The 26,299-nt window shown below is 41.5% G+C and overlaps 1 protein-coding gene across 10 annotated transcripts in view; it reads left to right on the forward strand.

The window, feature by feature from the left end:
• Positions 1-26,299, forward strand: part of EYA4 (EYA transcriptional coactivator and phosphatase 4) — a 247,795-nt gene that overhangs the window by 71,805 nt on the left and 149,691 nt on the right. For 8 of the 10 annotated variants that reach the window (XM_060239663.1, XM_060239645.1, XM_060239714.1 and 5 more), the window contains one exon: positions 26,229-26,278. The exons of 1 other annotated variant lie outside the window; for it this stretch is intronic. In XM_060239663.1, coding sequence (XP_060095646.1) covers positions 26,229-26,278 — 50 coding nt within the window. Of the gene's footprint in view, positions 1-26,003; positions 26,145-26,228; positions 26,279-26,299 lie in introns of those variants that run through there. One more of the 10 variants, XM_060239655.1, reaches the window with a different exon arrangement.

Genomic DNA, 26,299 nt, shown 5'->3' on the forward strand with positions numbered 1-26,299 from the left:
GACCTACAGATTCTCGTACCAGTATGCATTCACACATGTTCATGGTTTTACATGAGATTAACATAAGTTTTATTACTAAAGAGAGTCTGTGTGCTGGTTATTCATGTGCATAGGCGTACTGGGCATTTGGGCTCCAGAAGGACCCAGATTTCAGTATATGATGAGCCAGTTATCCAGAGCTTGTGTGAACTAGGCCAGCCTTAGCATGTTCTTGAAGGAATGGCATGAGGAAGCACAAATAACCAGTTTCGTTGCTTATATAGTATATGTATACTGAGCATTTCTTGGTCTTGCTTATCCTGATCAACCATTTAAATCAGCTAAAGTGTGGATAGATGGCTTACATATGAACATAAGCAAAAGGATATTGCAATTATATAATGATATTGGCTGAAGATTGAAATTTAAGTATGATTTATGGACAATATTTTATTTGCATTCAAAGTTTAGTATTAACAGGGTGATGCAATGTCCCTTGGTATCTGGGTAATTCTGTGCCCTTTTTGCTCTTTAGACACATTGCCACAGTCCTGCATTCCATGTTACTTTACACAATTTCAGATACTACAAAACTTTAATGAAGTAATGAGATGACCAGGACTACTAAACATGGCCTTTTTATATAGACTGTTAACAGGGTGAATATTGTGAGAAGTTTGATACCCACTAGCAAGATTGTATCTGAGTCCCTTATGGTTCCAGGCTTCTCAAATGCCCTTACTAGTGATGCCAGTAAAATCTTAAACATATTGAATGTAGGGTTCCCTATATACATTGTTTCTATGCTAATTAGTCTTCAAGATGTCCAGCCCCAAATAATTCTGGGTACTTGATCAGGATCACAGAACTTCTATCAGAGATTTGCTGCTCACCTTTAGAAGTCTCAGAGTTTCCTGGAAAGAAGGAATAGCCATTACACTACTTCATATTGGTAGTGTAGATATTTGTTTTGAAAATAACCCATACTTTTGTTATGAGCTAATTGGCAGAATAGGTTTATCTCTTTTGGCATTTATATTTTACTGTGGATTATTAACAGCATTTAATTTAGGAAAGAAAAGCAGTATAAAATAATAAATCTTACATTGTTATAGGAAATGGTTAACTGATTAATCCAATTTTGGGATAGTTATAGTATCCCAGTTGACTTCAGTGGATTTAGAATAGTGTGGATTGTGCAGCTAGTTTCCTTGTAGCAGTATAACTACAGAAGAGCTCTCAATTATGATTGGCTGTCTGAAGTCTGGAAAATGTTTTAGTGACAAATTCACTTATGTGATATCAAAGAACATTCCTAGTTATCACATGAATACATTTGTGAAGAAAAAGTCTCTAGAGTTGGGAAATCTAGGACCCTCCTGCCCTGGCAGGGGACCCCTGAATTTGCAGCCTTTTCCCCCGCTCTCCAAAAATAAGGAAGCGGGGGGAGGGGGGAGGGAAGCGGTGCTAAGGAGCGTGGCGAGCCACAAGTCCGGGTCCTTCTGAGCCCATCTCGAAGGAGCAGCCTCTAAATAAATCCAAGTGGGCAGCCCTGTTGGTCTGAATCCTATTTTGTTCCTCCGGCCTTGGATCGCTCCTACATTGTAGGAAAGACCGTGCATGCGTTCGTGGTGGACCAGGCAGGCCAGACTCTCTTTCGGTTGCACTCATTTCCCCTCCCCCCCACATGATCGGGCTGGGCAGGGCGCATTGCAGGGCTGGGCAGCAGCAGGCACTGAAATTCAAATCTGAAGGGCGGTTGATAGCCACTCTTGCCTCAGAAGGACGCAGCGAAGGGAGAGCGAGTGCCATAGCGGTGCCTGTTGCAGACATGGACCCTTTCACTTAGGTAAATGGCTGCTCACTGACGGGCCAGTTCTGTTTGTGGAGAGGGAGCTTTGTACGGGTGGGAGGGATGCTGACGGAGGGAAGCCTTTGCGTGTGTGGGGTGAGGAGGAAGGTTCCTTTGTGTGTCGGCAGCAACGACAACAACCTGCTCACCTTCAGGGCTTGTTTCTTTAGAGGGAGCCCTGTGGCTGTCGGATAGACCGGCCTCTGCGCAAACAGGCATGCATAGCCGGGTTCTGGTGACAGCAGTGGCGGACTGGCCATGGTGTCAGCTTAGGGTTGCCAATCCCCAGGTTGGGGCAGAGGATCCCCCAGTTTGGAGGCCCTCCCCCCATTTCAGAGTCATCAGAAAGCGGGGGGAGGGAAGGAAAATGTCTGCTGGGAACTCTATTATTCACTATGGAGATTTATTCCCATAGAAAATCATGGAGGATTGATCCGCGGGTATCTGGAGCTCTGGGGGGGCTGTTTTTGGGGGTAGAGGCACCAAATTTTCAGTATAGCATCTAGTGACTCTCCCCAAAATACCCCCCAAGTTTCAAAAAGATTGGACCAGGGGGTCCAATTCTTTGAGCTCCAAAAGAAGGTGCCCCTACCCTTCATGATTTCCTATGGAAGGAAGGCGTTGAAAAGGTGTGCCGTCCCTTTAAATGTGATGGCCAGAACTCTGGAGTTCAATTATGCTTGTCACAGTCTTGATCTTGGCCCCACTCCTAATGTCTCCTGGCTCCACCCCCAAAGTCTCTTGGCTCCACCCCCAAAGTCCCCAGATATATCTTAAATTGGACTTGGCAACCCTACTAGGACAGAATTAATCCTTATATAACTTTTCAATAGACAATTTTAGTTTATTTTTAACAGGACATTATGATAAAAAAGATATAAATAAGTAAACAAGCTGTTCATTTTTATTTGTTTTAGTAGGAAAAACAGTAATAGTGCAATATTTGGAAGCTGAATATAATTCAGCTTTACAAGTGAAATATGCTTTAGAGGATTTTTGTTAACACAGAGGCCAGTTTTACACTGGATAATGTAATAAGCAGAGGATTACTTGGGATTTTAATGCTTCAGATAATTACAGTTGTAAGAAAGCTGTCTAATGAAGTGCTTTTTATTTTTATTTTTATTTTTTTAAAAAAGCAGTGTTTCACATACAGGGCTTTTTGGGTAGAAAAAGCCCAGCAGGAACTCATTTACATATTAGGCCACATCCCCTCATGTCACCATTGTTTCACATAGGGCTTTTGTGGGGAAAACCCAGAAGGAATTCATTTACATATGAGGCCACACCCCCTGACACCAAGCCAGTCAGAACTGTGTTCCTGTGCGTTCCTGCTCAAAACAAGACCTGCTCACATATCTAAATAATGTTTTCCAAGAATCTCATATTGACAATTTGGAAATAAAATCTTTAAAAAATTATATCTGACCTATTATATGTTACCAAAATCAGTTACAAATATTAGGTGTATCCAGGGCTTTTTTGGTAGAAAAAGCCCAGCAGGAACTCATTTGCATATTAGACCACACACCCCTGATATCACCATTGTTTTACACAGGACTTTTTGTAGAAAAAGCCCAGCAGGAATTCATTTGCATATTAGGCCACATCTCTGATGCCAAGCCAGCCAGAACTGCGTACCTGAGCGTTCCTGCTCAAAAAAAGCCCTGGGTGTATCTATATCTTAAGACAGGGGTGTCATACATGCGGCCCAGGGGCTGAATCAGGCCCCCAGAGGACTCCTATCAAGCCCCCGAGCAACTGGCTGTCATTTGCTTCCTTCTCCCTCTCTCTTGCTTCCTTCTGCATCACAGCTTGCTTTGCCAGGCTTGCTCAATCGCACAGGAGCTACAGAACAACAGACTCTATTTTCTCCACTGGCTGAGCCTCCTCCACCTCCTGGTCCTCTGGGGAGAGAAGGAAAGAGCTAGAGCTCCCTTTGCCCAGTTCCCTGGATCCCGTGAGAAAAATACAAAGAAAGCACCTTTAAGATTGAGTGCTAATGTTTTAAGCATGTTTCATTTTAAGTTTTTTTTTTTAAAAAAACGTTAATTGTGTTTGTGCCCATTATAAAGTTTATATCTCTGCTACCTAATCTTGAATAGGTACACACATGGTCCGGCCCGACCCAACATGGCGGTTACATTCGGCCGTTATAACAAATGAGTTTGACATCCCTGTCTTAAGACATGCAAATCAGAAATTGCTCAAAAGAAAGTGATCGTTTTAAATTTTTGGTGAAGGGTAATGGTTTAAACTGAGAGTTAGGAAGTTCCCCATTGAAATTTCACTTCATTTTTGTACTACCTGCCTTAGGAATGTTATCATATTTTTTTTCAATTTCAGACTCTCTCTTCTGTACTGCAGAACAAAAACACAACATAATACTGTCCCATTTTACAAACTTGATGTCAGATTTACTGCGATAGCTGGTGTGAAATGCTACATATCTTTAATTTCTTTTCTCTCTCAAACCAAGCTTGTGATAATTTATATTAAGGATTGCTATCTCCAGTTTTGGCAATTTCTAGAGATTTGGGGGTGGTACCTCAGAGCAGGGTTTGAAGAGGAGAAGGAGCTTGGTGGAGATGTAATTCCATGGATTCCACACTTCAGAGCTGCCATTTCCTGCAGGGAAACTGATCACTGTAGCCTAGAGACTGATTTTAATCCCAGGAGAACTCCAGTCTGGTAACCCTCAGGGCTTTTTTTGTAGCAGGAACTCCTTTGCATACTAGGCCACACACCCCTGATGTAGCCAATCCTCTTGGAGTTTACAGTAGGCCCTGTACTAAGAGCCCTGTAAACTGTTGGAGGATTGGTTATATCATGGGTGTGTGGCCTCATATGCAAAGGAGTCCCTGCTACAAAAAAAGCCCTGATAATCCTATTTAAGATGGAACATTTTTATGTATTATAACCATGCATGTTTGGCTTCTTGGTTGGGTTGCCAGTCCCCAGTTGGGACAGACAAAACAGAGAAACGTGGGAAAATGGAGCAGGAAAAGGTACGTATACCTCTGTGAAAGACTAGCCTCAGGATTAATACAAAACTTATCAGTGTTTTATGAATAAGAAAAAACCACATAAATGTAAGGTGAAATAAATCCAGCTCAGCAAGTAATCCAGTGCAGCAAGGCACATATGGGATGCGACACGGATGTACTTGAAACCCTGTTTCACCAAAAGCTTCTACAAGCGTTATAATGTCATTTTTCAAGAGAGCAAAGCTTCAGAATTCTTAGCAATGATAACAACCATATCATTGCTAAGAATTCTGAAGCTTTGCTCTCTTGGAAAATTGTATAATGACATTATAAAGCTTGTAGAAGCTTTCAGTGAAACAAGGCTTCAAATACATCCCTGTCATGTCCCATATGTGCCTTGCTGCACTGGATTACTTCGCTGAAATTTCATGAAGAAATATTGGAGCTTTGGGCTCCGTAGAAGAATCAACCTTTGCCATTGCCTGGACCTTTTTCTTGAATAGACTGGCATTCATTTGCCTTTTGTGAGACTTTGGGTTGTGGGCGTGGTTAGTGTTTATTGATTTGTGGTTTATTTCACCTTATATTTATGCATTTTCAGCCCTTCCCCTGGTTCAGGTTATCAGGAAGTGGGGGTGGGGAGGAAATGTCAGATGGGCACTCCATTATACCCTATCGAGACTGGTCCCTATAGGGTATAATGGATAATCAATCAGTAGGTATCTGGGGCTCTAGGGGGGCTGTTTTTTGACAGCATTTTCAATTTTCAGCATAGCATCTGGTGCCTCTCCTTAGAAACTCCCCAAGTTTCAAAAAGATTGGACCAGGGATTGGACCAAAGGAAGTTGTCTCCATCATTCATTATTTCCAGTGAAGGGAAGGCATTTAAAAGGAGCACAGTCCCTTTAAATGTGATGTCCAGAATTCCCTTTGGAGATCCAACGTGCCTGTCACAATCTTGCTCCTGGCTCTACCCCCAAAGTCCCCAGATATTTCCTGAATTGGACCTGGCAATCCTACCGTGTCTATTAAAAATAATGTAGATGATGGGCCTGTTTATTAAAGACTCTTATGGTCCTGGCAATCCTTTCTAATAATAAAGTGTTGGAGCTGTCAAAGGATGGGACAAATAACCTAATCTACCGACATAGCTTTTTAATCCAGTGCATCAATCATATTTTATTAGCTTTAACAGAGTCAAGCTGCTGCCATTTAAAAGTTGTAGCAGCACAATATGCTGGCAATATTCTGCAGGTGTAACTTTCACTCAAAAGCAGCAAGCTAGATGGTGTTCATGTTGGGAGAGAGTGCCATCTTCAGTTTCAAGTGTCTGTTGTGGAACTGCCTTGAACTTCTGCATTTTGTCCCTTTTTTAGTGAGCGTAAGTATCTTGTTCTCGTACAGAGCAACATGAGGGGAATTCTAAATATAAAACATGTACACTGTACTCTAATTATACTATATAGTACTGTTCATGGGAACTACAGCATATTACTAATGCTATGCTAACTGGTTTATCACTTAAATAGTAATTTACTATATGCTTAAATTCAGTAACACTGACAAAAGTCATTTTTGAATTATTGAATTTGAATTATTGAATATCTGGGAGAAAGGCAGACGTACAAATATTTTAAATAAGTAAAGAAATAAAAATAGAATTTGATTCAGAATGTTGATAAAATAAATGAGGAATAAATATAATGTTGTCACTGTTTTCTGTAAAGTTGACTGTTTTCCTGAGAAACATAGCCTATTTTCTATTTATACTGGATTACTTTCCTACTCTTTTGATTTTGGAGCTGGAGATTTTGTCCCTTCCCCCTATATATTATCATGTTGTACTGATTAAAGTATTTTCAAATGTAGTCTTATATGCTGTTTGGGGAGAAATAACCTGAGGGGAAAATCCTCCTTAAATAAATAGAAAACTTAGCGTAGCATCTTTTTGTTGTTGTTGTTGACGGTCTTTGCTGCCATAGTTAGGAAAACTTAATCTTTTAATTAATCTACTATTTCAATGAATCTACTATTTTATGTTTTATCTGTAATAAAACATATTCATTAACGTCTATGCCTGCATGGTCATAGGCATTTAAAAGGTCTTCATACAATAAGAAGCAGATGTGTCGCAGTGACAGCAGGCAAGTAGGGGCTAGGGAGCTGGATTCATTAAAAGAGCTTTGGGATAAATGCACTACATAAGATATTCACTGAAAGACAGAAGCTGTTGATGAGGTGACCTCTGAATGCAAGTCATCTTACTATAAACAGAAGGGTGTGGAAAGCCATTGGTCTGAGCCAAGCTTGTTTACTATCCGGATCTCTCCTTAGTTAAGTAAGCCTACTGAGTGTGGTGTGACTGCTCAAGGCAGAACAAAGTGTCTTTAGTTCTACCTGAATTTGAGACAATAGTGCTGACTAGAGTTCTTTGATACTGAAATTAGCCTCACACATCCAGTGCTGGGAACTGCAGTTTAGTTCATGCAGAACTTAAGTATATTTATAGGAGTGGGGTTTTTTTACTGAAAAGAGATTCTACAGACATTCTTTTTAATTTGAGAGATGAGGTAAGCTTACGATTTATTTCTATATAGTTTACTCATTGGCATATTCAGATACTAATATGTAGTCATGCATGCCAATGTATTATTTAATGCATAATGATTTTTAAATGCAGCCATAATGTTCCATTTTAAATTGTGTGAATTTTTGTGTGGTTGATTTTATAGAATTTTTAGCTGTAGAAGTTAATAACTGCTTTATCTTCATATATTCTTTTGTAAAGTGCAATTGTGGAAACAATTCTTTAGAAATTTCAAAGACAATAAGAAGCAGCAAACAGCAAGAAATGATACATCGATACTAGTTTGTATTTAGATCTTAGGAAGTTTCATCTCACATTGCAGAGTCAAAAATGTGGAACGCGCATTTACATTATTAGAAATCATTCATGTCATTTTTTTAAAGTTTGGAATGATGCAAATAATGTGTCCGATTGGTTAAACAGGTGCTTTCCTACTGTGCCATTTGTGCATATATGTTTTTCCATTGTGGAAAGAACAGTAGATTTAAACAAGAAAAGTTGAACTGCCGTACTGCATTCAAGATCCATGAGATGAACCAGTATTAACAACTACTGCTTCTTAAATGTCTCTTTCATTCAGGAGAACTTGGAAGAGGCATTGCTTTACGAGTAGTATTTCATTAACTTGGAAAAAGAAGTAAAATTTCAGAGAGGAAAAATAAAGTTCTTGCACCGTCCATTCCTGAAAACTGATTTACAGCTGCATGCAGTAGTATTGTTTAGGCAACCTGTTTTGCAGAAAAATATGATAAATTATTACAGCCAGTGCACTCCTCAGTTTAGTTTGTATGGTCTAGTTACATGATTCTTTTCTTTGGTTGCTTAGTATTTTTGAAGGGGTTTTTAGTTCAGTTTTAATTTTTATCATTTTAAATCCTTGACATTTTACATTAATTAAGACAATTTTTTTTAGAAAGTCATGCACCAAAATAAAAACTACACTGCAAGGTATCTGTAACTGATAGTGAATTCTATAGTATGAATCATAAAAGGTTGTTTAGGAAGAAATTTCAGATTTAATGTAAGGCAAATCATGTATACATGTAGAAAATGCAAGACATGTTTTTAAAAACTGCAAATTGTAAACAAGTTAATTGAATGTATTGCTGAATAATACCTAGCATTATTTGTCTAACTGTTTTAATGGAAGATGATCTAAGATTGTACAGACATAGTATTTATTTAAATAACACCTGTTTGCATCTCCTGTATTTTATATTTATTGTTTCTTTAATAGTATTACAATTTGTGTTAAAGTTCACCCTGAAAGTGGTGAACTCAAAATCTTTACTAGTGAGTCTAAATTAACATTTGCTTGATAAATCAACATAATATGAAATACTGATATTTTACCAGCATGCAAACATCTTACCCATGCAAACACAATTGTATTGAATGAAAATTCTCATAGACCCATGATTTTTTTTAATTATAAGCCAGTAGGTTAAATAACCAACTGTATATATTTTAGAGAATGATGAATAATATGTCAGTAGTTACAGTCTGTTCTCCTAACCAGTTAGCTGTTAAAGGTTAACATTAATTTAGCAAAATAAAGCTTCCAATCCTTTGAAAGAAACTATAGTTATTACTTATAAGCAATTAAAAACAGTGAAATCAAACTTGTAGTCTTTGGGAGAAGCCCCATATTTAATTATTTTAGTAAATATATAAATACAGATATTTACAGATAAACACAGGATATCTTTTTAATGATAAAAAGGTACTCTTAGAAATAGCTACCCATTAAGAATGCTCCTCACTCTTCAAGAGAAATTTATCAGTGGTCAATTGCTCTATGTGTCAAGCAACAGAAAGTTAAATGGAGAAAAATGATCAACAATTGTCAATAATTGTACATTAGCATCCACCTATTACACAACTGAGAAATCTTTGAAAGGCTGTCATTGCAGTGAAACCAAGATGTTTATTTTGGGAAGATGGGGGTTGAGATTCAGTACTTAATTTGAATACAGAGAGCCACAGTACGATTCTAAGCAGTCAGTGGAATTAGAAGGTATGACTCTGGATAGGATTGCTCTATAAATCAAGTACACTTTTCTTAAATACAGATATGTTGTTTTCCAAATACAGTTGAGAAGAATTTGTGGCTCATTTAAAATATCTAAATTGTTTAACAGATTTGTAATAGGTGAACTCTGGAATCAGATACAGAAAAGAATTTAAAAATGACTATCCTTTATTCATATTCCTTAATTTTGAACATGAAAAAACTGTTTATGTCTGGCTCAAATCTACTTGTGCTGAGGCTAGGTTGGTAATGTGGCAAAATTCTGTCTTAGATTGTGAACCTATTATGCTGGATAAACTGGCTAATGAAGAATCTTTGTCAGATAAATTTGTGATATTCTTGTATTCCAGGAAGGAATAGTGAATTATACAAGAAGCTGTGGAGGATTTTAAAAGTAACATGTTTTTAAAAATCCAAACAATATAAACAGTGTGGTCCATTATGCACACACATCTTACTGCAGATTTTCAGAGCAGTAAGCCTTTAATCTTGACTTCGGATTCTGTGCCTTCCTTATGCACCATTCTTTTCCCTCCAGTTTATTTTTTCTGCAGATACAATTAAAAACTCACACTTTTTAAAACTGAGGTGGAATGTCACTTGTGACATGTTGGGGTGGCATCCAATGTTTTTTTAAAAAACTTTTCACAATTGCTGTATTGCATCTGTGCAGTAGCATCCAGCAAGTGCCTTACATTTAAATCCTTGTGGTTCAGTTTTACACATGCCTTTTAACATTAGTTTGTTGAATGAAAGACAACAGAAAGGAAGGCAGGCAAGGGGGGAAAACCTAATGTTGGAACTGACCAGACCTTTTTTTGAAACTGATAAGCACTTGCGAAGGTACATTATCCATATTGCCAAGCATTAGGGGATTCACTGCTGTGTTATCAGCCACTGTGAAAAATGGAAGTGTCATATGATCTCATAAAATTGGGAAATATGTTGAGTGTACAGAATGCACAGTAGAACACACTTAACCTGGCATTGCAAGCTGTGATCATTTGCAATGTGTGTGCGCATGCACATGCCTGTGCAAAGTCAATCATGACTCCACTATGCTTTGTGCAGGGCTGCAGTTTGTATGGGGGAGGAGTCCTCTGGCAGAAGCTCTGCAGAGCTTCTATTAGTCTTGTCCCACTAAATTAAAAAAAAGGGGGGTATTTTCACCAATGTCCTAGTGAAGCTGCATGATAATATTAATTTCCTATGCTTCCTTGCAAATTTGTGTGGTTTTATCTTTGTGGTTCTCTAATTTGATCCTGTACACTGGTAGTGATCTTGGCAGTTTTTCAGAGCCTGTCCTGTGCTGATTGCACTCTTTTTCCAACTGGATTGGTCCCAAGCGGTTTTTAAATTCAGAGGTTCACAGAAGGTCCATGTGGCTCAGCCACCATTTTAATGTTAGGCTTCCGAAGACTGCCAAAATGGTTCCCCTCTCTAAACTTCGTTTGCTAAAGTATGAAAGAAAAAAATGTTTTCAAAGATTCAGACTTCCCTTCCAAGTGTCTATCTCTGTTTACATCTCATGTCAATTTCATTCCACCCTGATGAATCCCCCTCTCTTTATTTTGTTTGCCTGAAGCACTGAGACACACTCTGGGGGGTTTTTTTACACTGGGAACACTGCCGTTTGCCTCCTCTGTTATCCCCCTTTCAAGTCAACACCAGCAGGGAACTAAATGTTGTGCAGCTCCTTTTAAACTTTCTCCCATTGTTTAATTTTTTAATTCAGTGATCCAAGATTACAAAAAAAAATGCCACTTGTAAAATAATAAAAATTCAGAAATGAGGGGGGAATGGAGCTTGTACACAAATGAATCAGGGAGGAAGGTGGAAGGGGGATAGTGGGAGAACAACCTCCATGTGAGTGGGGAGTGACCTTTGTGGGGCAACAAAAGAATGGGGAAAATGTGAGGGAATCTGTACTCTTTTGAATTACCTTCAGCTTGGAAGTAAAACAAGGGGGAAATTGGCACTAAAGCACTCTCAAAAAACCTGGACAGTGACCAGAAAGTGAACTAAGTGCTGAAGGGAGGAAAATCAATGTGGAAAGACAAAAAAAATCTAATGGACATGCACAGTGAAAGCGACAGAAAACATCCATGCATAATTGGCCATAGTTACTCACATAGGTCATGAGCCAGTTCTGTTTACATGCTACAAAGTTAACCATGTGAGACCAGTTGAGCCTGGATGGTGAATGTACACATTCAGTTATATATCCTATTGAAAAATAATGCAGTGTAGATAAGCAGTCCTGATCCTGATGCTGGGAAAGGCAGAAGGCAAAAGAAGAAGGAGACTGCAAAAGATGAGATGGTTAGACAGCGTTACTGATGTAACTAACACGAATTTGAGCAGACTTTGGAGGATGGTGGAAGACAGGAGGGCCTTACATGACTTTGTCCATGGAGTCGCAAAGAGTCAGACTTTACTGTGTGACTGAACAACAAAGATAAGCAGCATCAACAGTAGAATTTGCATTCTGATGCATATCAGATGAACACACTTGGCTGCTGATCTAGTCAGTAATATACGCACGTGAAATGGCCTTATTTACTTGCCCAAATCTCAGTTGAACTGAAGTAACAATTTGGAAATTAAATTCTTATAATTCTACTGTAAATCAAAATATTTGCATAATTTTGAAATTAATATTTTTGAAATAAAAAGTGAAGAATTTAAAATAACATATGACAGTTGAACCCTTGTATTTTAAGAAGTATAACTTGAACTTTTTATTCTTTCTTATTAAAAAGGAAAACTACTATTTATATAGAATAGCATTTGGAAAGATTAGCATTCAGTTACTATTGTAGATAAGCATGACCTCACTTTTTGATTGACTGCCTCCTGCAGGAGCCATTTTGTAGCTGTGCCTGTCACCCTGTGCCGGAATTCAAAAAGTTCCTAGAGCCTCAAGTAGACTGAGGATCTCCTGAACTAGTAGGCAGTGTTTTCAGTGCTCAGCTTGGCATTTACAAGAAAGCACTGTGGGGAGGTCAGAAAGTCTAGCATGACCTAATACTTCTCTAGCAGCTCCATATATTGAATTGGATATGCACAAAAAAGCCAACTTGGCTTCATGTGCATATGCAGTTTTCCCAATCCACTGTGGTGACTGGGTGCAGTCAAATGAATTCATTCAAATCTCTGGAAGCCTTTATGGAGCTGAAATTTTGTTCCATCCATCCATAAGCAGAACCAGACACCCTTTTAACAGAAAGTTGAGAAGCTCACCAAGTCCAAAGTAGGTTTTTGCTGTTAGAAGAGACCCTTGTTCCCAAAGGGCTTCCTTATATCACAGTCAACTACCCCATTGAGTGGTATTTTCAAGATAACTTAATGCAAGAAAAGGCCTGTTGAATCAGTTCAAAGGTCCATCTAGTCCAGCATCTATTTTTAAATAGTCATTAATCAGTTCCCTCCAAAAGACTACAAGAAGGAAATAAAGGTTTTTTTCCTTCTGCTGCCCCTTCCCCAGCAACTGGTAGCAAGAGATGTAGTGTCTCTGAACATGGAAGTGTTATTTAAACATCATGGCTAATAGCAGTTGATGGACAGGTGTTCTCCCTTTGTCAGGGTCTCATTTTAAAACCTTCTTAAGCTATTGGTTATCACCGCATTTTCTGACAGTGAATTCTTAAAGTTTATTTTGTGTTGTTTGAAATCTTATTCTATTCTGCATGTATTCCATTCACTGAACACTCCCAAATTCTAGCAGTGTGAGAGAAAATTCATTCTAGCCAATTTCTCCATGTCATGCATAATGTTCATAAATATCAATCATCTCTCTCCAACCTCTTTGGACCAAATATACATGAAAAAGTTCAAAGATAGGTTATATATTTATTTCCTTTGATTTATATCCCACCTTTCTTGCAAACAGGCTCATGGCGGGTGACAACAATAAATTACAAAAACTAAAACTATTAGAAATAAATATCAACATAATTAAAAACAGTTAAAACTGTTTAAAAGGTAGGCATTGTACATATTATAGTTCAGTAGTCTTAAAGCTGGCAGCAGTTGGACCATAGCCGAGCTGTGAAGGTCTGTTAGTAGCAGTTCAGAGTTTAAAGTTGCAGCAGGGAGGCCAACTGCTGGACGCCTACTGCCTCAACCAATGGCCTGGCAGAACAGCTCACTTGTAGACCCTGCAAAACTGTAATAGATTTTATAGGGCCCTGATCTCAGTCAGGAGAATGTTCCACCAGGCCAGGGCCTGGTCCACAGAATGCAAGGCTATCCAAGGCACATATGGGGAGAAGCAGTCCCTTAGATTTGTTGGTATCAGGCCACATAGCGTTTTAAAGGTCGGTACCAACAGTAAGAAATGAATCTGGTATTCGATTGGTAGCCACTGCAATTGGCACAGCGCTGACTGGGTAGTCAGTCTACATAAGGTAGATTTTGTGTGTGCTTGATTATGCAGCTACAGTTTAGATCACAGGAAGAAAGGATTTAATGTTTCTAATCCTGCTCAGTGTCAGTAATCAAAGGATTTTGTGTTAAACAAGTTTTAAATGATATTTCTTTTCCTTTCTTTGCTTTTAAGTTTATTGAGATGCCTTCAATGATGGAGTTTGTCATATAACCAGGACGGTTTCCACATGGGGACAAAAAAGCCATGCACACTCTGAAAGCAGCACTGAACATCCCCTAGTTATATTATCACTAGGAATAAGGCCTGTTGTGGAGAAAAATACAATGGGATCTAGAAAGAAGCTCTGGGTGAGTGCCCTCCGCCTTGCAGTCTTCCCATCCACCCACCCAAGTCAAGGCATTCACAAATATGAGGAACAGTTGGGGTCAGTGTGTAAACAGGAACCACTTTAAATCTTGTCCCCTTTACCCAGTACCTCAGGAAACCAGAATAAAACCTTGTCAGAAAATAATGTAGGCACTGATAGCGTTTTAAAGTCAAAAACCAAATATTATGTTTATTAAGTACAGAAGGCAAGGAAGGGAGGAAATAATAACTGTTGGATGTTTATGAAAAATAGTAGGCAGGAATTGTAATACAATACAAACAAACAGTGTTTCCTTCACTCTGGATAACACTCTTAGAGAAAGATTTATAAAATAGTTTCAGGCTTTTCATATATAAATCCACACACACACTCATTCACTCAGAGGACTGACTGAACTTGTGACAGATATATCACCTCAGAGACCCTTTCCTCTAGCAGTCAGGTACACTCTAGACTGTAGAGTAATACCCAGGAACTAACACCCTTGAGGCTGTTCACACCAGCACCTCAATCCCCTTGGGTTAAGTCCCACACAACTAGGATCCCTGTCTGACTTCTGGGATTTCCAGACAGCCACAAGAACCTTTTGTCCCTCTCCCAGTGTGGTTGTGTTCTTTGTTAGAACCAGGAGTCTGTCCTTTGGCACTGACAGAACTCCTCAGCAGAGCCTTAAAAGTTTCCCGCTGCCTTGTGACACACTGTGCCACAGCTTTGAGAGTTTTCCCTCAGAAAGAGCTTTGGGTTTGCCCCTTCTCTCAACTTAACTCTCTTTCAGACAGAAGCTATAAAAAACAGTTCTGTCTCAAGGAACTGAGCTGACAGTCTAACTTCAACTCAACTAAACACTGAGATTTTTCCCCTCTGCCAGCCTCCTTCCACTGGATAAATTTGTTTCCATGGAAGCTGCTCAGCCAATCAGAGTGAGCTTTTCAACCCTCACTCAGATAGACTGCTTTAAGTTCATCACAACTCCACCGACCCTTGGTTTCTTCTCACCCCCCCATCCTAATACCACCTACGCCTAACACCTCTTTTTCTCAACTACCCCTGCAACCTTGGCACATCACTACCCTCCCCCAGCTATGACATTGTCACTGCACTCTTGCTGTCTTCCCACCTACCCCCAACCATTGGCATTCACTCACCTTTACCCTTGCTGTCCTCCCACCCACCCTGCAGTTAAAACAGATGCTGACACACACCCCCCCCCCAACAACATGACGCTAGCACCAAAACTGTTTTGTTTATTGTTTAATCCATTTTAACTGTCAGATTCTAGAACTGATGAATTGTTTAAATGTTTTATTGCTGTGATCTGCTCTGAGTCTGCTTTGGCGGGGAGGGCGGGATATAAATTCAATAAATAAATAAAAAATAAAATAAAATAAACGTGTGTGCATGTCCCCAGGTCTGTGGTGGCTCAAAGCCCTGAAAAAGGCCCAGAATGGAGATACGAAAGAATAAGTATGGGGAGGGGGGGACATGACAACAATCACATAGATGCTGAAGCTCAGCATTCCTTTTATTTGTAGTGCATTTTTGCCACCTTTTCCTGTCATATTCAGCCTTCTGGCATTTAGTATCAGGGTGAGCTTGTGGCATGATCTGGGGTCTTTTGCCTGGCTTGGTTGTGTTATGGTATACCGTAGAGTATGTGCCTCAAGGTGGCTGGTTTCTGTAGGGGAATTGCTCTACTTCAGCTTTCCATCTCCTCTCCCCTCCCTGCAGCCTCTGGGAAGCCGTTCTCTACAGTGGAGACCAGAGCAGGAGGGAAGTGACTTCAGCTGGGTATAATGACACAGAGTTCACCCTGCAAAGCATCCTTTTTCTCCAGGGGAAGTGAATTCTCTCATCTGCAGAGCAGCTGTAATTCTGAGTGATCTCCAGCCCTCCCTTGGAGATTGGCAACAATGGTTCCCCAGGAAGAAATTGTTGGTTTGGAGTCTATGGCATTGTACCTGTCTGAGGACCCACCCCACCTCAACCACCACCACCCCGTCCACTCCCCCCTCAAATCTCTAGGAATTTCCCAAGCTGGAGTTGGCAACCATATCTCCTTCTCAGCCAACCATCCTGGGATGAAACTGAGAGGAGGAGGGAGAGAGGTAGTGACAGGAAAGAGGCAGGAAAGGTGGGACAGCCATGCCTCTGAGGAAATGCTCCCCGCTTTGCCAGGCCTTGCTGCCTAGTTGCATTATGGTGGCGGTGGTGACTCCCTGGCTATTTTGGTGGCCTTTGGAAACTGTGTGTGCTGGGAGGCTGTCTATGTGGGCCATTGATGAGGTGGCAGAAGTCTGTTGCTGGTGGCGGCTGTGATGCCTTTCATGAGGCTGCAGTAGAGCTGCAGGCCTTTCTGAGGCTGGTTGACAGAGAAGACACAGAGAAGTATGAGAGATGTGTCTGTCTCTGAAGTAAGACTGTTTTGGTGGTTTGTTCAACATTCCTGGACCTGCAGTAGGTGGAGGCAGGGGAGTCAGCCAGTGAGAGACCAGAGATTGTGACAGATGGTTAATGAGCCAATTATTCATGCAGAAAAGTTCCAACCAATGAGTGTGCTCGATTTTGCCACCACCACAATGGAATTATGTATAAAGAATTCCATCAAGGAGCTCACACGAGCATTTATCTCATTTTATCCTCATAATAACCCTGTGATACAGGTTAGATTAAGAGAAGATAGCCCAAAGCCGCAGGGATTTGAACCCATATGTCTGCAATACACACACACATTGACAGAGTATGGTTACATTGTTGCAGAAGTCTAGCCTTTGATCAGTTGTTATACAGTGAATTTGTGGAACTGGCTGGAATTTGAGAGGACAACTTCCAGGCTCTCTCTTCTCCCAGGATAAACAGTAGTGCATGTACTGTGTACTATCTAGCAAGGGATACTGTGCTACACTCTGAACATGGGGTCCAGCTAAAGCATTCCATAGATTGCAGGTCAGAGCCTCCTTTAAGAAAAATTCTGAGGCTCCTATCCTAATGACCTCGGTCACAATATTTTATTGTGCTAAAACATTAAAGTAACATGGCAGACTTTTTTACAGGGTGGGTTGCCATTTCCTTCCCCAGTCATCTACCCCCCCCCCCCCAGCAAGCTGGGTACTCATTTTACCGACCTCAGAAGGATGAAAGGCTGAGTCAACCTTGAGCCAGCTACCTGAACCCAGCTTCCACCGGGATCGAACTCAGGCCGTGAGCAGAGCTTAGGCCCACAGTACTGCGGATTTACCACTCTGCACCATGGGGCTCTTTACTAGAACATTACTAGCCTGAATAGACGAAGTTAAGGATCATAAAAAAGGGATAAGCAGGCACCTAAACTAAGTGGCAACACATCTTGCAGATGCCTTTTTCAGCTATGGCAAACATTTCGTTCATGCCATAGACTCAGCAACCACAACAATATTTAAGTCCTTATTGATGTTACTATATTAGCCTAAGGAGGGAAAGGAGCTGCTTTTTCTTCCAGATGTGCCTTCTTTCAGCAGTGCTGTAACTCAGTGGGAATGTTTTGGAATATAGTTCAAGAACAGGTGGAACATACAAAACAAATTGAAGACTTACATAATCTAATTGTAGGTCTCCAGTGAGATTTGTAGAATCTTCAACCCCAAAAGACATGGCAAAAATGGGACTTATGCTGCAAGCAGTTACTTGATTATATACACAGGGGAGGGAAAGTGGCATGGTGTAGTAGTCTGATTTCATCAGATCTTGGAAGCTAGCAGGGTCAGTACTTGGAGGGGAGAATGCCAAGGAAGACTTTGCAGAGGAAGGCAATGGAAAACCACCTCTGTTTTCCACTTGCCTTGCTGAAGTTGCGATAAATTGGCTGCATCTTGACAGCACTTTATACACAAACATACTGTATATGCACACAAAGAATCTAAATGTGTGTGAGTTCTGTAGTCCCCAAGAAGGAATATGGTTGCTAGGCTTACCTGAAATGAACAGCCAAAATATGCAACAGATCATAAACTCTGACAATACCCATGAAACAAATGAGCACTTTCATAGTGTCAGTAGAGATGGAGACTGATTTCTCACTAGCGTTGCTCTGCCCCCAGGCTTTTGTTTTTTCTCAGCACAAGTGATTGATTTCTCACCAGTTGCTCCATGGGTGCATTTTGATGCAGGGCTCCCTCCAGTTCCCTTTGTGGCTTTGTGATGCTGTCTTTAAGGATTAAGAAACAGTGAGGGGAACTGGAGGGAGCCATGCTTCAAGATGCACCTGTGAAGCAACTGGTAGGAAATCGATCACTTGCACCAGGGGAAAACAAAAGCCTGTGGGTGGAGCAGCACTAGTGAGAAATAGGTATCCCTATTTCCTTGTGTTCCCAATAAGGTAAGTAGACTCTCCAGGAGGGGAGCCACATAAACAGGGTTTAAAAAGAGACTTTAAAAAAGTCTTTAGACTTCAAAAAATATTTTTAAAAAGCTATCATGAAGGTAGAATGCCAGCAGGGGGGTGGGGGCTTTCCAGTGTTTTGCATTGAGTGTCACATGTATGACTATCTGCCCACAGGACAGAAGTCTTGGGTGTGTGCTTGATGCAAGGAGCTCTTGGTCCTCAGGGAACGAGTTTGTACCCTTGAGGCTGAGGTGACTGACCTGGAGAAGCAGAGACAGTCAGTTAGGCACTCGGGGAAGACTCTCAGGGACGTGTTAGTTGAGCCCCGATCTGAACGTGGCAGCCCCGTTGCTTCCAGGTGTCACGACTCGAGCCTCGGGTAGGAGACGGCTGCTGGCGTCCCGGCAGTCAGCCAGAACTCTTGCAGCCGGCTGAGGTCTTCAGGGAGCAGCACAGGCGTTATCTTAAACAGTCCAATTAGTCAAAACCATAAATCAGTCCGAGCCAAGGGATGAGACAGAGAGCGTAAACACAGGAATGCCGAGGGTCGGGTAGCCAGAGAGAGCAAAGCCGAATGAAGTCAAATTACCAAAGCAAGTCCACAGAGCAAAGTCACAGTCCAGAGTTCCAAGGTTCAAGCCGGGTCAGAAATATGCGGGTTCTCACAGGAGTCAAGAGGGTGCAGAGCGTGGTCACGTCCCAGGAGGATCGTTCGTTGCCAGCACAGTTTGCCAAAGGGCCAGGATTGCAGATATACTGTGCTGGCTTGTTAACCCATTAGTATGCCGGGCTTAGATCTCTTCTCCCCCGCATGCGTGCTTCACTCCTTCTGTTTCTAATCTCCTGCCGTCTCCTTTCACGGAGCCGGCTAACAGGTGGTGGAGATTCAGGAGGGGATGAGCTGGGGCCCGGTGTGGCCTGATCAGTTCCAGGTGGCTCCTGCTGCCGGCTTGCCTCCTCAGGACTTACGTCCAGGGCTGTTAAAGGCGCCTGCTCTGAGCTAGCAGGTGCTGGGTCAGTGGCAGGCATGACACCAGGGAGCGTGAGGGTCAAGAGGGAACAGGGCACCGGGCTGAGGATAAGGGGAATGAGCCCTCAGAAGGGACCTCTTCTTCAGTTGGTGAATGGGAATCCTTTCGCACCAAGGAACCATCCCTGGGCGGGGAGAGAGGGAGGGTCTTGGTAGTTGGTGATTCGATCCTTAGGCAAGTATACAGCTGGGTGGCAAAACCGCATACTGACCATATGGTCACTTGCCTGCCTGGTACGAAGGTAGCGGTCATTATGCATGTAGTAGATAGGCTGATAGACAGTGCTGAGGAGGAGCCGGTGGTGCATGTTGGCACCAACGATGCAGGGAAATGCAGTCGTGAGGTCCTGGAGGAAAAATTTAGGCTGCTAGGTGGGAGACTTAAGGCCAGGACCTCCAAGGTAGCCTTCTCAGAAGTGCTACCTGTTCCACGTGCAGGGCTGGAGAGACAGACACAAATTAGAAGTCTCGAGGTGTGCATGAGACGATGATGCAAGGAGGAAGGGTTTAAGTTTGTTAGGCACTGGGATGCTTTCTGGAACAAGCAGGAGCTGTACAAAAAAGACGGTCTCCACTTGTCCCTGGATGGAACCAGGCTGCTGGCGCTTAAAATCAAAAAGGTGGCAGAGCAGTTTTTAAACTAAATCTAGGGGGAAAGCCGACAGGAGATGAAATGACTCTGGTTCGGGAGGTCTCATCTCAAAGAGATGAAGGGTTAGCTGATACTTGTCTATCGGGTAATGGAACAGAGTTGTCCACTGAGACGGTGACAAACAGAATGGACTGCCTGCCAGAGTCTCGAGGTGGCAGGAGGAAGGTGGCGGGCCTAGCTTGCCTAGGAAATTATAGATGTTTGTACGCAAATGCTAGAAGTGTTCGAAGTAAAATTGGTGAGTTGGAATGTTTAGAGTTGAGAGAAAACATAGACATTGTGGGAATTTCAGAAACTTGGTGGAATGAAGGAATCAATGGGACACGGAGATTCCTGGATATAAGTTATACTGGAAGGATAGGGAGGGAAGGGTTGGAGGTGGGGTGGCTCTGTATGTCAGAGAGGGTATACAGTCCAGTAAGACTGAGGTCAGAGAATTAGACTCCCTTATAGAAATGCTTTGGGTTGAAATAGAGGGCCCAAAAGGCAATTTAACTATGGGAGTTTGTTATCGCCCACCAAATCAAAAGACAGAGGACGACTATAATATGATGGAAGGCTTAAAGATGGTGGCTAGACAAAAAAACTGTGTCGTCATAGGTGATTTTAACTACCCACAGATTGATTGGGTCAATATGTGTTCTGGTCGAGAGAAAGAGACTGAGTTTCTATATGCTCTCAATAACTGTGCTATGGAGCAGATGGTCACAGAACCTGGATTTGGTCCTAAGTAATGCCCAAGACTTGGTGAGAGATGTAAAACTGATGGCATCGCTTAGGAGCAGTGACCATAACGTTATTGATTTCACTATTTGTATAAATAGGGAGTTGCCCCAAAAGACCAGCACAACCACATTTAACTTTAAAAGGGGTAAATTCTCTGAAATGCAGAAGTGTGTGAAGAGGAAACGGAAAGGAAAGGTAATTACAGTCAAAACCCTTGGGGAAGCTTGGAGGCTATTTAAAAATACAATCCTAGAAGCTCAGATAAAATATATACCACAAGTTAGGAAAAGTACAAACAGGTATAAGAGAAGGCTTGCATGGTTAACAAACAAAGTAATGGAAGCTGTAAAAGGTAAGAAGGACTCCTTTAAGCGGTGGAAAGCTAGTCCAAGTGAAATTAATAAAAGGGAACACAGGCAATGGCAAATCAAATGCAAGACTGTGATCAGGCAGGCAAAAAAGGACTATGAGGAGCATATTGCAAAAAACATAAAGATCAACAATAAAAATTACTTCAAATATATTAGAAGCAGGAAGCCAGCCAGGGAGGCAGTGGGGCCCTTGGATGACCAAGGGGTCAAAGGATTACTGAAGGAGGATAGGGAAATGGCTGAGAAGCTAAATGAATTTTTTGCCTCTGTCTTCACTGTGGAAGATGAGAAGTGTTTGCCTGCTCCGGAACCACTTCTATTGGAAGGGGTGTTGAAAGACCTGAGCCAGATTGAGGTGACAAGAGAGGAGGTCCTACAACTGATGGACGAATTAAAAACTAATAAGTCACCAGGTCTGGATGGCATACATCCAAGAGTTCTGAAAGAACTCAAAGTTGAACTTGTGGATCTCCTGAGAAAAATATGTAATCTTTCATTGAAATCTGCCTCCGTTCCTGAGGACTGGAAGGTAGCAGATGTCACCCCCATCTTTAAAAACGGTTCCAGAGGAGATCCGGGAAACTACAGGCCAGTCAATCTGACTTCAATACCGGGAAAGTTGGTAGAAACCATTATCAAGGACATTGATGAACATGAGTTATTGAGGAAGACTCAGCATGGGTCCTGTAAGGGAAGATCTTGCCTGTTACATTTCTTTGAGGTGGTGAACAAACATGTGGCGAAAGGAGATCCGATAGATATTGTTTACCTTGACTTCCAGAAAGCTTTTGATAAAGTTCCTCATCAAAGGCTCCTTAGTAAGCTCGAGAGTCATGGAGTAAAAGGACAGGTCCTCTTGTGGATCAAAAACTGGCTAATTAATAGGAAGCAGAGAGTGAGTATAAATGGGCAGTCTTCGCAGTGGAGGACGATAAGCAGTGGAGTGCCTCAGGGCTCAGTACTGGGCCCCATGCTCTTTAACTTGTTCATAAATGATTTGGAGTTGAGAGTAAGCAGTGAAGTGGCCAAGTTTGTGGATGACACTAAATTGTTCAGGGTGATAAGAACCAGAGAGGATTGTGAGGAACTCCAAAGGAATCTGTTGAGGCTGGGTGAGTGGGCGTCAACGTGGCAGATGAGGTTCAATGTGGCCAAGTGCAAAGTAATGCACATTGGGGCCAAGAATCCCAGCTGCAAATACAAGTTGATGGGGTGTGAACTGGCAGAAACTCACCAAGAGAGAGATCTTGGGGTCGTGGTAGATAACTCACTGAAAATGTCAAGACAGTGTGCGATTGCAGTAAAAAAGGCCAACGCCATGCTGGGTATTATGTCCTGTGAGCTGCCTCGGCGGGGAGGGCGGGATATAAATAAAAATTTATTATCTGTCATCTGTGCATTCACACTACCCGCCCTCCTTCCCCACTGCTGACGGTCTCCCTCCAGTAGGGGCTTCCAGCGGTCAGGAAGGAACTGGCGGGATCCCCGCGCTGGCGCCGGTGAGCATGCGTATTGGGACGCTTGTGCATGCCCATTGGCGCCGAGCGCGGAAAAATCCTGGGCTTTTCAGATACCGATTCGGGATTCGGCGCAGGCGCTCTATCCCATGAGTGTGAATGCACAGATGACCACTTGAAGATCTACAGTTACAGGTAAGCAACCTGTCTTTATTATTAGTAGGAAGGTAATTGAAAACAAATCAGCCATAATGCTCCTGTATAAATCGATGGTGAGGTCTCATTTGGAATACTGTGTGCAATTCTGGTTACCGCACCTCAAAAAGGATATTATAGCATTGGAAAAAGTGCAGAAAAGGGCAACTAGAATGATTATAGGTTTGGAACACTTTCCCTATGAAGAAAGGTTAAAACGCTTGGGGCTCTCTAGTTTGGAGAAACGTCGACTGCGGGGTGACATGATAGAGGTTTACAAGATTATGCATAGGATGGAGAAGGTAGAGAAAGAAGTACTTTTCTCCCTTTCTCACAATACAAGAACTTGTGGCATTCAATGAAATTGCTGAGCAGTCAGATTAGAATGGATAAAAGGAGGTACTTCTTCACCCAAAGGGTGATTAACATGTGGAATTCACTGCTACAGGAGGTGGTGGTGGCTACAAGCATAGCCAGCTTCAAGAGGGGTTTAGATAAAAATATGGAGCAGAGGTCCATCAGTGGTTATTAGCCACAGTGTGTGTGTGTGTGTGTGTATATATATATATATATATACACACACACACACACACAATTTTGGCCACTGTGATACAGAGTGTTGGACTGGATGGGCCATTGGCCTGATCCAACATGGCTTCTCTTATGTTCTTATGCTTACTTCTGTGTGCCAACAAGATGACATACAAAGTTTTACTGGATGGCATTACTAATGCCTGTTATTTGCCATTTGGACTATGTGCATCCATCAGAAAATGTTGATTATATAATACCTGTTGAGGGAACAGGAGTACCTATTCTCAGTGACCAATTTATACATTCCCTATTGTAAGAGAAAGCTATGCAACATCAGCAACATTAAAATAATTTACCTGGCATGACTTCCTGATCAATCAAAAGAAGATTCTTTTCTAACCAGCACAATTTGTGTAGTACCTTGAAGATGAACACAGACTCAAGGACTGAATTCTACAAACTGTAAGCAAGAAGCTTGCAAAAACAGATTTTCCCTGTGTTTCGCTTCCCATGGTACCTCTTATGACCTCCAAACAGGCATTTTCAGCAATCAAGCCCCCCCCCCTCTGGCCAAAGAGATATGTCATGAGAACCTTTAGTAAGGAAACATAATTTAATTAAACTTGCCCTCTCTGTTCCTCTTCTTTCAGTGGAACCTGTTACTTCTGTGAGTAGATTGTAGCCTTTTATTACACACAGCTTTGTGTTTTGTATTTTATTGAATGGAAGGGTCTACTGTCAGAATTGGCAGCAAGGAAAAAAGGGAAATGGGATGAGTATGCACAACTGTAATTATTATATCAGCTTGTTCATAGTGGTCCAACCTTGCTGCTATAGCAAGAAGTCTGAAAGGAGCACAGAGTTAATACTTATTTCTGGCTTTGTGGCAAGCAGTAGTTTTCTGATGCATTTAAACTGGCAAACTAGTTTGTGCTTGCTTTAGTGGCCATACCTGCTTTCAGGGCAAATGCAAACCATAGTTTTCCAGTCGCACATGCTGTTTTCCAATAGCACACACACTATGAATTCTTTTTATGTCTGAACCAAGAACATAACGCTCATACATTCCTTACTTTCATCTTCTTCCTCTATGGCCTTCTGCAGTGTTAAACTTTCAGTTTGCCATAAGTGTGAACCAGCAGTTCTCAAATTATACTAATTTAGGGCTGTAATACTGATTTTAAAATTCTGTAGTCCTCCAGTATTTCCCCTTCTTCCTCACTGGTGCATGTTGCATGCTGGACAGTCGCTTTTCAAAGTGTTACAGTAACTCACAAGGAGCTGACAGGTCTAACCAGTTGCACCCTTGGACTAGAAGGGGCTTTGAACCGGAGTGGGAGACATCAAGAAATTTCTCTACTTCTAGACAGAAGCCAGCTGTAACTGATGGGAAGGAACTTGGAAACACTTGCAGAGATGCTCACAGAAATAGAAGACCAGCATCACACAAAACCTAAATTTCTAGTAGTCAGCCGTCATTGGCTGTTATTGGCTGCGGACGTACTGGCATTTGTCTTCATGCTGAAACCAATTGTACTGGAATGCAGAGTGAAAAGCAGAAGTAACTATGAAGACTGAATTACCTTCTTGGTACTTAAACCAGTTAGAGTTTCCAGGGGCTTTGTAACTGATTGGATGAGGGTTTATTTTGGCTAATACTCTGATGTGATGTGGAAGATAGGATAAGTGCAATTGGCGACACCTCAATGAGCTCTTGCCCTTTAAAAGTGGAAGGAGCATTCAGTTCCTTCCCATTCCTTTAGAAGGTCCCTGATCCCATTCTGAGGAAATTCAGGTGACTCTATTTTCTCATCCAGATGGGAAAAGAAAGGCTTCCCTTTTGTCTTTGTAAGGTGTCACAGACCTTTTAGAGTATACTTGTACACCTCCAGGAGGCTTGCAACTTTTTAAGTTTGAAGAAATTTTTATATAAGCCAAATCAGTTTGTGAGTTTAAAGCATAGGCTCAGTTGGTCCAGTGTTAACAAAATCTTTTCTGGGAACAAAGATATATATATATTTGTTTTGTGTACGTATATATGTGCTGTGTACATATGTATGCTGTGGTAGTGCTTGTATTATTCTGAAGACAAGCACTATGGAAAATGGAAGCTTTCAATTTGGGTGAATTCATTAAGTGATAGATAAGCAAATAAAGGCAAAACATATAGATAAGCATGGACAATATGAAAATATTTGAACTTGAGTAACACATATTTGCAAAATATGTTAAGCATGCCAGATTCAGAAGATGGAAATTAATGTATCAATTATTTAGCTAGCATAGCTCTTTTGCCGCAAAATCTGGTGTTTATTATTGTGAGCTTCAGCAGGAAACAGAAGCAGTATCAGTTGGGAAAACATTTCTTTACAGAACTGAGAACAGTTTGGCTTTCTCGTTTCTAAGTGGGGAACCAGGTTCTTTGGTTTCTTTGTTCTAAGTCAGACGACTCCCAAACTATTTTAGCTGAACATTTTACATACTAATGGAGTCAAGGGAAGTTAAGTTGGCAGCTGTTCGTGGGATAATAATGAAGCACACTGTTTAGCATTGCATATCCTCACTGTAAAATGTGAGAAGTATTTTATGGAGACCATGGTGAGCGGGGATATATCCACTTTGTGTGATGTAAGTGCATGAACTGAGGCTGAGGAAACGTCTGTTTGTTTTTTCTTTATGTGAAAGTAACCAGCAATCACTTTCCTGTTGCAGGTGAAGAAAACGTGCACAGATACGGATGTTTCGGAACCACAGAATTCCAGGTAGAATAACTAAACATTAGT

Source organism: Heteronotia binoei, chromosome 1, assembly GCF_032191835.1.
Source record: "Heteronotia binoei isolate CCM8104 ecotype False Entrance Well chromosome 1, APGP_CSIRO_Hbin_v1, whole genome shotgun sequence".
Lineage (NCBI taxonomy): Eukaryota > Metazoa > Chordata > Lepidosauria > Squamata > Gekkonidae > Heteronotia > Heteronotia binoei.